The sequence below is a fragment of the Crassostrea angulata genome, chromosome 6, assembly GCF_025612915.1.
Source record: "Crassostrea angulata isolate pt1a10 chromosome 6, ASM2561291v2, whole genome shotgun sequence".
Lineage (NCBI taxonomy): Eukaryota > Metazoa > Mollusca > Bivalvia > Ostreida > Ostreidae > Magallana > Magallana angulata.
Genome location: NC_069116.1, coordinates 46,310,825 through 46,328,961, shown reverse-complemented (window position 1 = coordinate 46,328,961; position 18,137 = coordinate 46,310,825). Strand labels below are relative to the sequence as shown.

At 34.4% G+C, this 18,137-nt stretch overlaps 1 protein-coding gene across 2 annotated transcripts in view; it reads left to right on the top strand.

Annotated features, from left to right (window-relative positions):
- The first annotated feature begins 4,492 nt into the window (after window positions 1–4,492).
- The window catches only part of LOC128188362 (atlastin-1-like), a 48,308-nt gene continuing 34,663 nt past the window's right edge, over window positions 4,493–18,137 (top strand). For both annotated transcript variants that reach the window (XM_052859365.1, XM_052859367.1), the window contains exons 1-3: window positions 4,493–4,608; window positions 13,715–13,938; window positions 14,582–14,710. In XM_052859365.1, coding sequence (XP_052715325.1) covers window positions 4,521–4,608; window positions 13,715–13,938; window positions 14,582–14,710 — 441 coding nt within the window. In that variant the 5' untranslated portion in view covers window positions 4,493–4,520. The remainder of the gene's footprint in view (window positions 4,609–13,714; window positions 13,939–14,581; window positions 14,711–18,137) is intronic.

Below are 18,137 nucleotides of genomic sequence, written 5' to 3'. Positions count from 1 at the left end.
TGCTAAGGATATTTTGGAAATGAACTTTGCACAAAATTGAATTCGCGAATTCTTTGTTGAGCTGAGAAAATTACGGCGATCTGTTTTCAATTAATTTCTTAAATTTTGGTTTGTTTCTTCATATAACAAAACAAATGTTGACTGTGTTTTCGGGCAACATTGATTATATTAGCCCCCTTGGGACGAAAATATTGCCCTCCGCTTCGCGTCGGGCAATATTTCGTCCCTCGGGGGCTAATATAATCAATGTTGCCCTCATCCCCAGTCAATATTTGTATATTGTTATATTCAGTAGTATATTCTCACTATATAACTCTATGTAGACAAATAGTCAATAACTGTAATATTAGCTCGTCCGAAAAATATTGACCGGTCAATATTTTTTTGATATTGACCGGCTAGGAATCATATCTAGAGAACATTCCCTCTATTTCAAATAATCGCCTCTGATTTGTTGATTCGTAAACGATGACGTAATTAACTCTTCGCGACTCCAAAACAATGTGACGTCATAATAGACAGTCAGTCAAGGCAAGTAAACAACGGATGCGCAATGGGACGGTTTGCTATCATAACGGATATAAGGATTTGCGAATTACTGTGAAGTAAAATCAGGTAGAACATCTGTATTTTAATTCTTACTGTCGGCGGAATATCACCAGTGACCGTTTGATGCTGAGGATATTTGGAAATGAACTTTGCACAAAATTGAATTCGTGAATTCTTTGTTGAGCTGAGAAAATTACGGCGATCTGTTTTCAATTAATTTCTTAAATTTTGGTTTGTTTCTTCATATAACAAAACAAATGTTGACTGTGTTTTCGGGCAACATTGATTATATTAGCCCCCTTGGGACGAAAATATTGCCCTCCGCTTCGCGTCGGGCAATATTTCGTCCCTCGGCGGCTAATATAATCAATGTTGCCCTCAACCCCAGTCAATATTTGTATAATATACCATTTTTGAATAAGTTTTATCGTTATGTCACAAATGAAATAATTTTATTACTATGCCCTGCACATTGCTGAATCACACCGGAAACAGTTATATTGCCCTCCCGGAAACAGTTATATTTCACAGGAAATAGTTATATTGCCCTCCCGAAACTGTAATATCACCATCGCGTGCAAGAATTCTGCATATTAATTACGTCGGGTTCGAAATTCAACGAACCAGTTGCTAAGCAAAGGTAAACAGATCCGCGAATTTTAAACATGTCAGGCCAACGTCTGCGGTTTGTTCATCTAAGTTCAGATGAACTCGATAGTTTAATTGATGAAAAAAATTCGGCAAATACGACAAAGTGATAAACTCAAGCGTTAGTGTTTTAAAATGTTTTCCTCTGCCTTGTGAATTAAATAATATGTTGATAACCCGAGTTTGATTTGTTTAAAAATGTTATATAACATATATTACATGTCTTCTCGGGCGACAATGCCAGAATATTTGTCCCTCGGTGACAGGAAAGCCCTGGAGTGTTATGTCGCCCTCTGCCTTCGGCATCGGGCGACATAACACTCCAGGGCTTTTCTGTCACCTCGGGGCAAATATTCTGGTATGTCGCCCTCGAAGCCATGTAATATATGTATAATGTTTACCTCTGACCAATTTATATGTATATTTTAATGTTATTTTTGTCCTCATGTACCATATGTTTGAAATGTTTTTGAGCGAATAAATGAACTTGAACTTGATAACAAAGCAAGTAGTATCGTTGTTTTTTTTATAAGGGCGGGGGGGGGGGGGTGATTAAGTTGAAATCTTGACAAGCAACAAAAATAACAAACAATAAGAAACCCCGCAAAAAACCGATTTCAGAGCAATTTCCGTCCTATTCCGTGGGGGAAGGGGGTGGAAAGAGTACGTGTACAGTGTACCTGAAACGTATTTCATTTCATACCCTTCTCCCCCTAAATTGGGTGAGTTTCAAAATTCAGTTTTCTTTATGTAAAAATAAGAAAAAAGTATGTTGCGAGAAAAAGTGTGGGTCTGTGTAACGACGATAAGTGACCCCCTCAGAGTATTGACCCGGGGGTCAAATTTCTACGGAAACACTGATCCAGGGTCAGTATTTTATGACAAGTAGGGTCCTTTTTCTACAGTAGAAAACCATTCCAGACCTGTAGATCTACGACCCCCTGCCCGTTGAAAGCTGACCCCATGGAATTTTGACCTCACTTTTAAACTACATAGAAATTATAGAAATTAAAAGCGATACGTTTATATCATTCACGTTTGGTTATTTTCCCGGGGGTGGGGGCAGCGAAAGCATATGGGGGGGGGGGGCAGCGAAATCATATGAAAGATTAGACAGAACTAAGTAAGCGCCACCCGTTTTACTCTTTTACATAAGAATATGCCCGTATTATTAAATTTATTTACTAGATTTAAATGTCGTTTTTAAATACCACAGTTTATATATTCAAATAAAGTCGAAGTCAATGCCAAAGCATTGTCATTGTTTCTTTGCAATTTGCTCAAGCGGTTATATAACGAAGTTTGCAAGTACATTCTTAATGCAGGCACGTAGCATTGTTTTTGAAAGTGTGTGTGTGGGGGGGGGGGTCTATTAGAAATTTCCTTATTTCCATATCAATTTTTTACATGCCCCCCAAAAAGTGGGGGGGGGCAACTCCATGATAATTCAATTTTTTATATGTAAATTTTAAAAAATTAGTTGCTGCGATAAAAGGGGGGGGGGGGGGCTGACCCCCTCCCCCCCCCCCCCCCCTCCCCCGATGCTACGTGCCTGTATTGTCAATTTAATTGATTACAACAGATATCGATTTTAAATTCGTGCAGAATCATTTGTAAAGTATTCTGTTTCTTGTATTTAATTTTAAATTCGAAGTTTTAGGATTGGTGATGTTTATATGGTTTCAAAATCAAGCATTTTTTTAATACATTCTTTTTAAGCCTTCCCATAAATATGTCCCGACGCCCCGGATAAAATTTCCTTAATTCACGCATGTGATGAGATGATCATGTGCCTATTTCAGACCAATAGTTAATAATAATTGTGAGAGAGACCATGGTGAATAATTTTCTCTTCCCCAGTAAATTTACTGGTATCAGTTCTTGTTTACAATTTGTACGATTTTTTTTTCATTTAGATTGATATCGTTCCTATTTATTATGTTTGAGCAATGCACTTTAGTAAAAGAAATAAGTACATGTATCTTTTTTTTTTAATTTGACAAATTAAAAAACAAACTGAAATAATGATGAAAGGCAATGGCAAGTGATCAGACAAACGAACTGAAGCTGGTTATTTGTACCAAGCAAACATTGTAATCCCCCAATCCCCACCATCCCTGTATCCACCCTAAGGAAATAGAATGGACCCAAAACAAGTAAACATAGAATATGTAATAAAATTTAGTCAATATTCTACGGGGTCAATTTTTCTACAACCCACACGGAAAAATATGACCCTACGGCCATACATGTAACTACAACTGAGTGGGTTATTTTTCTACATAGAAAAATGACCCTCGGTCAATATTCTACGGGAGTCACTTTTCGTCGTTACATGTGTTCGTTGTTACACCAGCACCCTTAATTCCCCCCCCCCCCCACCTCCGATGCTACATAAGAGAACGCTTGCTTCAACGAATGCATTAATTGTGAAAATATGCTGTCCTATAACAGTGTATAAGTATAGATATTTTCACACTCAGTGTGCGCAGGAAAAAGAACGAGCTAAACCTACAGCTCATCAAACAAAATTTTTTGTCTACGTCCCATAATGCTCTCTAATGTTTTCACCCGAGTCGAGATTTTCAAATCGCCGCATACAATCATTAGTTTATTCCCTTAACTTTAATTCCCATATGGTCTGGTGCTTGCATTTTCTCATTAAAGATATGCACGAAGCCTTTGAAATATACCCATGCTATCCTCCAAAAATGGAGGATAATTTCACCCACAATGCAAAGTGACTTTCCATATATGGTAAAAATCAGCAGCCATCTTGAAATTGAGCTATCCTCCAAAAACAATGACATGAGTGACGTCACAGTGCTCTGGCGCTATATTTCCCGCGATAAATTTAGAGGTGGATGAAACATCTGTAATGCATGTACTAGCTATTTCAGTATAGACTGCGATGCCTCATTGACATATGATTTGTTTTTATTTTTTTTTAATATAGAGATTATATAAATATATACTAGCAAGAGCCATACTTTACTGTCATATCGATCCATTTTTAAGCTAATTGTGTATGCATGTACAATAGGCAGAGGCGAGTTCAACAGAGCAAGCGCTCGCGAGCGCTCGCCAAAATTCGCTATACCCGCAACACAAATTTTGGCGAGCGATAAGTACATGTATCTGACTATAGGTAGAAAATAAATAATAGGGCATTTTAAACTAATTAAAAAGGAATAAAGAGAAAAAATAAACAGTTAAAAAATTTATGTATATATATATATTGCATATAGTCAAACACTAAATTTAGGCGTCATTTCGGTAAATACTGTCATTACGGGTTACCCATGTATGACGTAGTTTGACGCATGCGGCCTTCAGACACAGAGGAGATGGATGGCTGCAGAAGACGTGAAATGAGTCGCAGACAGATATCTAAGAAAATGGAACGCAGAGGTTTGTCGTTTTATGATTTTCGATACTTTAATATTATTTCTTTATTAAAAGTAACAAAATCACGAATACCTCGATTCAATTGAACAGTGTTAATTGAAGTCTCAGCTTAGCTGCAGGTCTGTAGCACCCGGTGTGGAAAAATTCGGATGGACGACCTGGGACCTACAGTGCCTCCCATAGTAAAAATCTGCAATTTACAGCGCACAAAAATTTGCGCTAGTTTTGGACTAACTTGTGGAAAAAATTAGTATCATTAAATTATTCAGTCAATTTACAAATCTACTAAGTACTGATATCAGTAGTTTACTTGCCTCAAACTTTCTCTGAACCACGCTTACCGACCTCGGAAATTGAAGTGTGCTATATTCACGTCAAGATCGAGAGTCGCCTTTTTTTACATGTAAACAAACTGCACCACTTCACTTTACGGGGCTGATGATGGTGTTTAATAGAAAAGCAGGGGTATAAAGTAAAGTGTTCATATCTGTAGTAAAATGTCTGAGGATTTTTTTGGAATCGAATATATGTATAGAATGTGCTCGGAAATAAGGTTAATCAACTGGCGCAATTTTTTGAATTGTGCGCCGTAAATTGCAGATTTTTACTATGGCCAGTATGGGAAGCACTGTAGCTCCCAGGTTGCCCATCCGATTTTTTTTTAGACTGGGAACCACAGATCTGCAGCTAGTCTCAGCTGAGCACATGTCAAGTTCACACTTGTACACCATAAAGTAAAAAGAACTTGTATTAACAGGCACATACATATTTATATAGCATCATTTTTAAAAGTGTTAGAAATTTTGACGCGCAAACAAAATCCTAATCCTTGGGGAATTAGGGATGTGGGTGTGCAAGGAACGTTAAACTTACATTTAAATGTCAAATTTTTACATATGGAAAATGCTCCCAAAAAGTAATTGGGAGGCAACGCCTTCAAAGTCGAATTTTTTTTAAGTATAGAGCTAGATTGACTTTATTTTGAAGGCGATCGAGAAATCTATTTTAAATGACTTGTTTTTAATTAAAACAGAGACATAAATAACAGAGTTTGGCAACCGATCGAAATTTTGCGAAATCCTGCGGTCCCTATAAAATTGTTAAGTGTTCCCAGTTTATATCCGATCAGTATATCTTTCTAATAAACAATTACATCGAAATATAAACTGCTTAAAACCTATTACCATAACATTCAAATTATTATATTTTCATGAGTTTATGTCTAATAAACAATATCAAAAGAGGAGATTTAAAAGGCAGTTGGCTACCCATCGTCCAAGATGTCACCGATGTTTTATAGCTGGCCAATATATTTTCTATATATTTATCTTATTTTTCAATTTTTTGTTTCAAAAATGTCTAAAACCTATGCACACTTTTCATTAAAACAATATACTTTTGGTTTAAGATCATTATCTCAGTTTATTAAAATGTAGTTCTGAAAGTAAAGTTGGTCCCGTATCATTTTCAACAACAAAACACACTAATGGCGGAGTTGCCAATCTCTGTTATTTATTTCTCTGATTAAAATTACGAAATCATTATGATTTTTGTCCTCTGCAAAAATTTTTCCCTCCAAATTTTCCACAGACCTGTATTTAGCAGATAAAACAACAATAGTTTTTTTGCATGTAATTCCTTAGAATAAAAAAAATTCTCTTAGATTTCTCTTTTGAATACCCCCTTGCTCTCTAACTTTTCAGGTTAAACGCGGGTATGATAAGGCAACTATCAGCGATCAAATTCCTCTGATCGAAATGACGTCACAATAAGCAGCATGATGTCATATTTTACTCAGAAAAATGTCAATTTTAACTTTATTTCTGGTTTAAATTATAAAAACTACAGGCATAAAATATCATTAAAAGCTCTTCTAACTGAATATATGTTCGATTTCTCTCTATTACGTATAATTATCATTGAAGACGTCACAAGCATGTTTAATAGAGAAGATCATGTCGGGAGACAAATCATCGGAATGCAGTGTAAACAATGCCGAAATAAGACTTTTTTAATTCAGATACCTAAGATTTAGATGAGTTTCAGTTAGGATATAATCAGGATAATACAGGCATGGATATTTTGTTTAATCAGCGAGTGTTATAAGGTAAGCAGATCGACATTTATATGGCTTGACCAGCCTTTCCTCTGTCAGTGTGTACAAAAAAGGCAAAAGTGTAACACTACCCCGGATATTATGAAAGATGACTTTGGTAAATATCAACGGTATATGACCTAAACTACTTGAAAAGTGCTGCTAGAATCATGTGAATCGTTGTTTTAAATGAAAAATACGTTGTATTTGCAATGAAATAATAGAAGTTGAGAGGGTTTCCGATAAATATTTACAATATTTATTTTATGCGATTAACAATAGGATTTTATCAGTAATACTAATGAACCTGAACTAATTGCCGATCGAATTATTGTAGCAATAATACAAATGAACTTCGGGGTAGTGTTACACTTTTTGATTTTTTGTTAAGGTAAAAAATTGATCTATTTTTAACTGTCACGTGATACCATGGCACGGCAACTTCAAAGATTCAGTCGATTCCGAAGTAGAAAAATAATATCTTGGTGAACACATTCACTTGGTATTAATATTCCGCACTGTTTTCATAAAAATAAACAGTTTTCAAATAGATCATAATTTTGACGGTCATTTAACTATGAGTTGCCTTAACCTACCCGCGAAGATAATGATCTAGTTATAGCCCCCAACCCCGCCCCCCACCCTCTAGATCCTTGCTTTCTTTAATATGTGTTTATTGAGAACTCATAAATCAACTATATGTACATATAAAGTAATTGCAATTTCTAGGATGTGGGCTGGGTTATATAATTTACCACCACCCACTTTTCTAGATCCTTGCTTGCTTTACTTTAAGTACAAGAGGTACAAGACATGTTAACATATTGACACATAGCAGGGTTATCTCTAAAAATTGAAGTAGAAGGAAGAAATAATGTAGAAGGGTGTCCAGGGTTTTAGCTTATACATGAGGCTATAAATGTGTTTGAAATGCAATAATAGCTGGGTAATTATGTCATTTTAGGCGGGGGAATTCTCTGCCCCACTTAGCACCCCCCCCCCCCCAACACTTTTTTGCAAAGTTATAAATAACCTTAACCAAAAGATCCTTTTTTCTTGTTTTTCAAGATTTTATTTATAAGTTTAGCCCCCTCTTTCAAATTTCAATTTGCTTTGTGTAGTTTATAAAACTGCAAATTACGTTATTTTATCAAAGATTTCATCCTGACGACTTGATGAAGGTTGTGTTCATAACTTCATATACAAGAATTTACCGAAATAATGTTTTATAAGGATTTTATTCCACCACCAGTAAGCATCCTTATTCACTTTTTATACCCCCTGCAAACAAAGTTTGGGCGGGGTATATAGGAATCGCCTTGTCCATCCATCCGTCTGTCCGTCCGTCTGTCTTTGCAATCGTGTTCGGTCCATATCTTTCTTATGGAGAAACATTAGAAGTTATTACTTCACACAAAGATTGCTTATGACCTAAGGGTGTGTCATGACCTTGACCCAAGTTCATTTGGGCAAGTTCAAGGTCACTGGCAGAAAAAAAACAAAATTCGTGTCCGGTCCAGATCTTTCTTATGGAGAAACTTTGGAAGTTCTTACTTCACACAAAGATTGCTTATGTCCTAAGGGTGTGTCATGACCTTGACCCAAGGTCATTCAGGCAAGGTCAAGGTCACTGGCTGAAAAAGTGCAAAATTTGTGTCCGGTCCATGTCATTCTTATGGAGAAACATTTGAAGTTCTTAGTTCACACAAAGATTGCTTATGACCTAAGTGGGTGTCATGACCTTGATCCAAGGTCATTTGGGCAAGGTCAAGGTTATTGGAAAAAATACAAAATTCGTGTCCAGTCCATATCTTTCTAATGGAGAAACATTGGAAGTTCTTACTTCACACAAAGATTGCTTATGTCCTAAGGGTGTGTCATGACCTTGACCCAAGGTCATTCAGGCAAGGTCAAGGTCACTGGCTGAAAAAGTGCAAAATTTGTGTCCGGTCCATATCTTTTTTGTGGAGAAACATTGGAAGTTCTTAGTTCACACAAAGATTGCTTATGACATAAGAATGTGTCATAACCTTGATCCAAGGTCATTTGGGCAGTGTCAAGGTCGTTGGAAAAATAGTGCAAAATTCGTGTCCTGTCCATATCTTTCTTATGGAGGAGATTGAATGTTCTCACTTCACACAAATATTGCTTATGACCAAAGGGTATGTCATGACCTTGACCCAAGGTGATTGGGGCAAGGTCAAGGTCACTGGCAGAAAAAGTGAAAAATTCGTGTCCGGTCATTATCTTTCTTATGGAGAAGCATTGAATGTTCTTACTTTACGCAAATATTGCTTATGACCAAAAGGTGTGTCATGACCTTGACTCAAGGTCATTTGGGTAAGGTCAAGGTCACTGGCAGAAAAGTGCAAAATTCATGTCCAGTCCATATCTTTCTAATGGACAAATATCGAAGTTCTAATTCACATAAAGATTGCTTATAACCTGAGGGTGTGTCATGACCTTGACTCAAGGTCAATTGAGGAAGTTCAAGGTCATTGTTTCAAAAATGCTTAATACCTGTCTGTGTCATGTCTTGTATTAATGGAAATATTAGAAGCTAAAATTTGACACAAACCTTGCCTGTCTCAGGCTACATAAAATTATTTTTAGATTCTAATCCCCGTCTCTCTGAAAATTGCCTGCCCCAATGTATTCTTTTTTTGGAAAAAAAATGTTGGGAAAAAAATTTCGGAAAAAACAGGCTTAGTATACCAATAATTCAAAATGTTTAAATATTAAATGGCTGCTTGACATGTGGATTTTGTTTGATTCGAGTCATGTTTGTTAAAGTAAGGATGCAAATGTCCTCATGCATTAACAGTTAACTTAAAATAAAATAGAATTAAAGGATATAGAAATTGGTTTGTTAACTCATTTTAGCATTGACAGTTTTAAAAAATAGAGCAGTTGTTATTTATCGAAATTGGACGGTGAAATAGATTCATCCAATATTTTCTATAATTGCAAATATACATGCATTATGATTTTTATCTTAGCAGGGGGTATCAATTGCTCACAGTACCTCTAGTTTTAATTTCGAATCACTAGGCTAGTGTTTCTTTTATAAAACATCAACAACCTTTCCTCGTTCGAGTCAATTCAAATTAAAAAGCTTTCCCAACTTTGTGCAAGTCAACAAACTTGATTAGGCCAAACAAAAAAATATGTTTGTTTACTGTTACATGCTGAAAAAAAATAGGGTCGGTAGGTAGGATTTTTTTTTTATTTTATTATTTTTTTTTTTTTACACAACTTCAGAAACGTCACTTACATGAAATTATTGAGACAACTCGAATATATCCCTTATCCTTTTCTAAGTGACAAATTTTGACGAAAATTGGCATAAACATTGAAGAATCCAAAACAAATAAATAAACAAAGTAATATTGAAAGTAAATTAAATATTTTGTTTACGACGGTACATAAACAAGTCAGTGGTCGGGGTACCTGGCGCAGGCATAATCTTGGAGATTAAAAAACTTAAACATCCCATTTCAAAGTGTCTGTAGAATTACAGTTAATGATAAAAGAAATCAAATTAAATATGTTCATTTTGCTATATTTTGCAACTAACTTTTGATTACGTTTCACTGATTTTCGAGCTGAAATACGGATATGGTACAAATATATTTACCAAGCTATAGAAATATGACAACGACATTACATTGAATTTTGACCTCAAGACGGCACAGCGAATATACATCATACTGGTGGAAATCTCAGAAAAAGACCTTTAAGGCCACGCAATTCCTGAAACCAAAACTATACGATAACCAGGGATACAGAGCTTCAGTTCATCATATTTTTTTCACTGATTGTTTAACTAGAATTAAGACAAATAGACTAAATATCAAGTACTGTTTACCACTAACTGTTGTCAACAGTTCTAAAATAAAAACAAGCAGGAGACATTCACAGTAATTTGATTTTAGGGTAAACAGAACTCAAAATAAAAATCAAGAATGAGAGAAAATGTAAATGATGACATCTTGAAATCAAAACAAAAGATGAGAAATAAAAAATAATTCTTATTTCCGGTCGTTTGTAAGGTGTTTAAACACAGGAGCAATGAGATTGAAGCGTTAAAATGAAGTTGCGAAAAGTTTGCGGTTGCGCTGGGTCACTGGACGCAGGCACGTTGATCCACTTACCAATAATGATCTATTCATGCCATGGAAAAGAAACTTTTTACATTGATAAACTCTATTCTGATTTACATTTTGGTGAAATTTCAAGGGTTTATCTCTTTTCCTAAAAGAATAAGAGAAAATGTCTCAATAATTTCCGAACAACCCTCGTAAACTGATAATACAAAACTGTTTTGCCATTATGTTATGCTTACTTTTGTTTGCCATATGCACCCCTGCGAATTTTGTTGTCATTTAAATTTTAGACCACGTGGTTATATTTGACCCTTTCAGTTTCGCAGTAAAAATCGTGCCTCGTGTTTGTAGTCTATTTCATAGAATCTAGGTACTTGTAATCAAATATAAAATATAGAGGTTTATTGATTTTAAACTTTATCTTCATTAATTGGTGGATAAAATGTGTTCTAGAAATAAATAAGACAATACAAAAAAATAGTTTATGTCTGCTGTTGCAACAATTAACATGCTTAGTAGAGATCTCCCCTGAGGGTTAATTTTCGATTTGCGCCTGACCTAGTAATAGTATCAATAGTGCAACAGACTATATATTTTTATGCAGAATGTTCCTTGAAAATGGCTCGATATGCTAAGTTTTTATACGAAACAGACACCCATTATTTTTTTAAAAACATGATATTGCACACCACAAGCATCAAACATGGCCATGATCGAGATGTGCAAAAATAAATTTAAAATGATTTTGGAGGATAATTTTAGGGAAATAAATGCAAGAAATTGATAAGATAACACCACGGATGTCTGGTGTTTAATATTGGTTGGATAGCGAAATAAAGAAAATCTAGAAAACTCATTGCCATCCTGTCGCTTCGCTCGCTACGCTCAAGAAGCTCACTGGTAGGATTTTGCCTGTTTCTCATTTATTTTCAAGAAATTTATAAAATCGCCGACTCCTGTGGTCAAAACTATCTTGCCTCCATGTTGTTTGCCTCGTATTTCAAAAACGGGAACCTTTTCATTTCCCCCATGTTATCGATCGAACACCTGGATAAATGTCCTATTATTCGGCAATGCCAATATCAACTGCATTTGCTTTATATGTGCGCATTCTTCAAACTGCAGAGAACATGTGGACGTAGATATTGACGCCATGTTTTTTTTTCACTTTCGATTTCAAACGCTTGACAGATTAAGATGAATATAAAAGTTAAACGAACCCACGTGTGACTTCCGGATTTCTAACGATGGATAAAAACAATTAGGGTCGGCGATTAAATATAGGGTCGGTCGGGTAACCGTAAACAAGCATATTTTTTTGTTAGGCCTTATTCAAGTCTTCTGAACAGTATTTCCATTTAATCAAGTGAATAAGCTCTAAGAAAAATTATTTAGAGCTTAAAAAAATATATCAAGGTTTATTTCAGTGAACCATTAAATCAAAACAGTTAGTTTATCTCAGAAATGACGTACTAAATTGTATTGCGCAAGCTAGGTCACAATAACCGCATAACACAACATTGCATCATTGTTTTTAATCTTTGAAAAAAATCAATTTGGGTCGTATAAAGGATTGTCTCAAAAGCTTCATAATATAAATCAAATTGTATGAGATAAATAGAACATCCATAATTGTGTGATTTTATATTTGCTTTATCCAATTCGTTGAAATGGTTATATTCACTCGGCAAGCCTCGCGAATATATACAGCATTTCAACTCATTGGATAAAACAATTAAATTAATATAAAATCACACAATATAGATATCCTCTATACATACAAACTTTACTCTGGATGAGCAGAGCTGGTTCATTTGCTTTTGGTGAACATTCTCATAAAGTTTAACGCAGTTATGAAAATTTATATATAAAGAGGGTTTTTTTTTAAATACAGGTACTTGATGATAGAAGCTATATTATTAAAAGTTAAATTATTAACTTTTTATGCAACCCGGTCAGTCGAAAGCTCAAACAATTAAGCTTTTCTGATCACTACATTGTCTGGTGTCTGTATATAAACTAGCTTATTAAACTTGTCAAAATTAAACCAAACTTGGTACAATTTCAAGCACGTACATCCTTGAATGAGTGGCGTTGTTTGTTATGATATAAAAGGCAAACTCCCATGCATTAATTCCATGTTAAGATATTTATGAACACATGATGAATCTCTGCTATTCAGTCAAATAAAAGGTGACTGAAGGTAACTGAAAGGTGACTTTATGGCATATTTGTGCCATTCAGTCACCTTTCCAGACAATTCAGTTATCATTCAGTTGACTGAATGGCAGAGCTTCATCCTGTGGAAGAAAGAATGATATAAGTATGGGTTTTACATAACTATTTGAATTCATTTTATTAAGAACCAAGAAGTTATATCAGAATTTTAGATACCAAAATGGAAATAGGAGGGGGTCAATATATCGTGGCCGTTTAAATATTTTGAACCTTAGGACCTCTCCAATAACAAAGGAAATTAGAGGGGGTTTCAATACATCATGCCTGTTTGGGAGGGTATCAGTTAAAATTGACACCCCGAGAAAACCATTGTCAACCAACGCGAAGCGGAGGTTTACAATGGTTTTCGAGGGGTGTCAATTTCAACTGTTATCCTCCCAAACAGGCACTATTTATTTTATTATTAACTGAATGTCTTAATTTTAGTTATATTTTTATAATATAATATAATTAATATACCCCTGTTGGTTGGGAGGAGGTGTTAGGTTTATTTTTATATATTCATTATTAATATAAATATACCTTATCAAAAGTGTACATGGTAAGGTTGATAGAATACATCAGAACATTTTACAAATAGTGCAACAGGGGAGGGGGGTAATTTTATATATTGAATATATCCTTTATTGATTAAAAAGGTGAATTACATATTATAGTATGTTAATTACAGATGATTTTGAGAAAGGTGAACCTCTGCAGATTATTGAAGTTACGGACAAGAAAAGCGGTGGCGACATTATTCATGGACTAGAACTGAACGAAGAAAACTTGAAAAGGATATTGTTACATCCATTTGTCAAAGACCTTCCCGTTGTCATCATCTCAATCACAGGAGCCTTTAGAAAAGGCAAATCTTTTCTCCTTGGATTCTTTATAAAATATTTGGAGGCACAGGTAATTCTTATTAGTTTGAAATATGACTGCTGATTTACTATATTTACATTCTATACTATGTTTTTTCATTAAATTTTGTGATCTTGAAATGCCTCTAAATGCAACAACTAATCTCTTTGTATGAATTTACATGTAATTTACACAAGTAGTTCACAAACAGTGATTTCTATTTTTAATATCGGTTAAAAATATATATTTCATTCATGTTGTCAAATTATACCAAGTTTTAGAATTATTCAACAAAAAAGTTGATTTTATTGTTAAAAGCAAAATTTCAAGAGATATTTTTCATGGATTATATTTTCATGCTCATTGATCTCAACTCGATCAACAATCTATGTGATAACCAGTTTAAACCGGTTTCTATAAAACAGCTGTTCTTGCTGTTACTAATTTACTCCCTCGGTGACGTGTATATATAAGCATTAATTAAATGATTTTTTTTTACTTCGTCGTGTAAATAAATGCCATCAGTATAGCAAACAAATTATCATAACGCGCTAACCTTTTGTTTACTTATTAAATTTGTCTGCTCACCTGATGGCAATTATTGACATGACGACATCAAAAATAAATCATTCAATACTGTAATGTATAGGAACTTTGCTAATACTTTTTTTCTTTTTCAATTTCATACAAAAAGGAATCTGTTTGGTTAAAAGAAAATGACAAAATAAAAGGGTTTGAATGGCGAGGTGGAACAGAACGAGTTACATCTGGCATCCTAATCTGGAGCAAACCATTTTTATGTCAAGACAAATTTGGGAAAAGGGTAAGTTATAAATATAATGCCTAGTTTATGTAATATTTGATTCATGATGTGTATATATTTATTGCTATGATACAACTTCATCAGACCTTAGAATTATCCTGTTACATTTCTTAAACCTTTAATTGGTAAAATTAAAATAAGTACCAGCCCAGCGGGCATTTCAACGTTGAAACAACGTTGTTTCAACGTCAGGCATCAACGTTGAATCAACGTTGAAAAAAGGTTGCATATGAAAGTTGAGGCAACGTTGAAAATGTAACGTCGTTTCAACGTCTACGTTCAACGTTGATTCAATGTAGAAAAAGTGTTGAAATCTGGTTGAAAATATGTGGATATGACGTTGAAAAAAAGTTGAAATTAAGTGACTTTTTTGTTAAATTTTTCTTATAAACATATTTTTTAACTGTGTTGTGCTGTTTAATGTGTTTTGACACTTTATTAAAAGAAGATGTGATCCAAATGTAAAGAAGTCGCTCTTCAAATAAATTAAATACTGGTAATATACGAGTACATCCTTCGCTAACAGCTTTTGTATCAAATCCTTGTTAAAATGTTGAACTTTGCATTTCTTAATGTTTTTCATAAGCCTGGGAAAAATGAACACAAAGAAACCACGCGTACATTCCGCCAAATGGTAGCCATGCTTGTTTTCCATGATATGGAACAAAGGAGGTCAACACAAAAATGAAGAATCCACAATGATCAGTTCATCATTTGTACTCTGCAGACTGCTCTAAAAATGTCTCCCAAAATATTCCAATTTAAAGTATAAAATAGTCAAAATAGTTCAAAAGCTTAAAAATCCCGGCCTTTTACTTTACATAAAATCCGTGTATGACTGCACGAGGTGTACCTAAGAACTGAATTTCTTTGTTCACCAATAGCGTCTTTAGTGGTCAAGCTGACATAAAGCAGCCTGGTAAATTGCATAACTTCCAAGATCAGCAGTGCTTGCTGTAGTGATAGGCCCGCACTGACCCTTCACACTGACCTACTTAAAATGCAATTAGCCATTTGCTGTACTCACAGCTCAATCTCAATTTTCTTGCATCAAAACAATCTTTTGTTCTAAAATGTATAATGGAATTTTTTATAACCTTTCATTAAAAAAATCTTTAATATTAAATTTGGAAAAAAAAACAATATAATAATAGTTTAATTCGAAATCAAATAAGATGAAAATATATTCAAAATAGCATTAATATTTGTAAAACACATTATTTCATGCTTCCACAATTGACAAAATATAAGTTAAAGCTAAATTTAAAAAAAACTAGATGCTGTCATTAGACAGTAATACCCGCACCATGTGTTTGCCCCTAAATAACACTGTTTTGTACCAGTTTAATTAAAAATGAAGGTTATATGCAAGCTCCGGTAATACAATTACAAATGAAAAGCTGTCAATGTGACAGCAAACCGGGTTTTCTTTTATGTGAACTTTATCCATAATCCATGTCAACCCATATCCAGTGAAATGGTGTACCCCTATATGCAATATTTTGCCAAAAAGTGACTAAGTTCAAAAGCTGGTATTTTTTCATAAATTATCAGAAATCAAAATCCTAGCAATATGCACACCTCTGATACATGTATACCCTATGTACAATTGATCTGCAAAAGAACAACTTCCTTTCTTGAAATCTGTAAGAGGAGTTATCCGTACAATGAGGGTACCCTATATGCAATATTTTGCCAAAAAGTAACTAAGTTCAAAAGCTGGTATTTTTTTCATAATTTATCGGAAATCAAAATCCTAGCAATATGCACACCTCTAATATATGTACAATTGATCTGCAAAAGAACAATTTCCTATCTTGAAATCTGTGAGAGGAGTTATCCGTACCATGAGGGTACCCTATATGCAATATTTTGCCAAAAAAAGACTAAGTTCAAAAGCTAGTATTTTTTTCCTAAATTATCGGAAATCAAAATCCTAGCAATATGCACACCTCTGATATATGTACAATTGATCTCTAAAACAACAATTTCCTATCTTGAAAACGGTAGGAGGAGTTATCCGTACAATGAGGGTACCCTATATGCAATATTTTGCTAAAAAATGACTAAGTTCAAAAGCTGGTATTTTTTTCATAAATTATTGGAAATCAAAATCCTAGCAATATGCACACTTCTGATATATGTACAATTGATCTGCAAAACAACAACATCCTATCTTGAAAACTGTAGGAGGAGTTATCCGTACAATGAGGGTACCCTATATGCAATATTTTGCCAAAAAATGACTAAGTTCAAATGCTGGTATTTTTTTCATAGATTATCGGAAATCAAAATCCTAGCAATATGCACACCTCTGATATATGTACAATTGATCTGCAAAACAACAACTTCCTATCTTGAAAACTGTAGGAGGAGTTATCCGTACAATGAGGGTACCCTTTTGGCAGCCGCCCGCTCGCCATTTTCACCATTTTAATAACCGGATTTTTCCTTCGGAAAACCCGGTTAAAAATTTATAATTTTCATAACTGAAGGATGAGATCCCTTCCCATATGATAATACACATCGTGACATGAGCAGCACTTTATGTGCAATTTGGGGTAGAACTGTTTGCATTGAATTTTCAGTTAATCAATAATCTAAACATTTTATGTCATAGAAAGTATAATGGTCTATATAATTATTACAAACACAATTAAAAATTAAATTATGCCCCCTCCCCGTGGCGGTTGCCGGTTTTAGATTTGCTTCTGTGTGCCTACATGAACATCATCGTTTGCACAGATTTAGATAAGGGGTGGGAGTGAGGGGTCCAGACCCCCCCCCCCCTCCCCATGAAAAATCATTTATATCAATTGTAAAAGTACCAAAAATACACCTTGGACCCCAATGCTCTTACAGACATGTAAACGCTCAAACCCATTGCGCTTCAATGTTAGGTAACATTATTTGGGGGGTAAATATTTAATCAATATTTGATATACTTTATTGTTTATCTCAATAGAAAGTATACATGTACATCACAATATGCAGGTGTCCTGCACCACCTTAAAGCTGTTATTTACCTAATAAAATAGTGCAAGTGGATTTGAAGAATAGGTCATAAAAATACATGCATGTTACAAATGAATGATCTTTGTCTGAAGTTACGTACACAACACAGGTCTGCATGTCTCATGAGCGGGTACTAGTTTTACCCAGCTCTTCGATTAGATGGGTTCACGTGTATACATACATGGGTGTTGCTAAAACACGGAACGGTAAACGGAACAGAAGGGAAAACGGAAAATCTTATCTAATGTTATTTACCTCATAGATTTGTTAATCATGCTAAAACGATATAGTTTATGTACTTTTTTTTTTTTTTTTTGAAAGATTAGCAATATTAGATTATTTATTCAAGAATATTTATTTCCTCAAAATTAACAGTACATGCATTGACCACTATATTCTGTCCCAAAATATC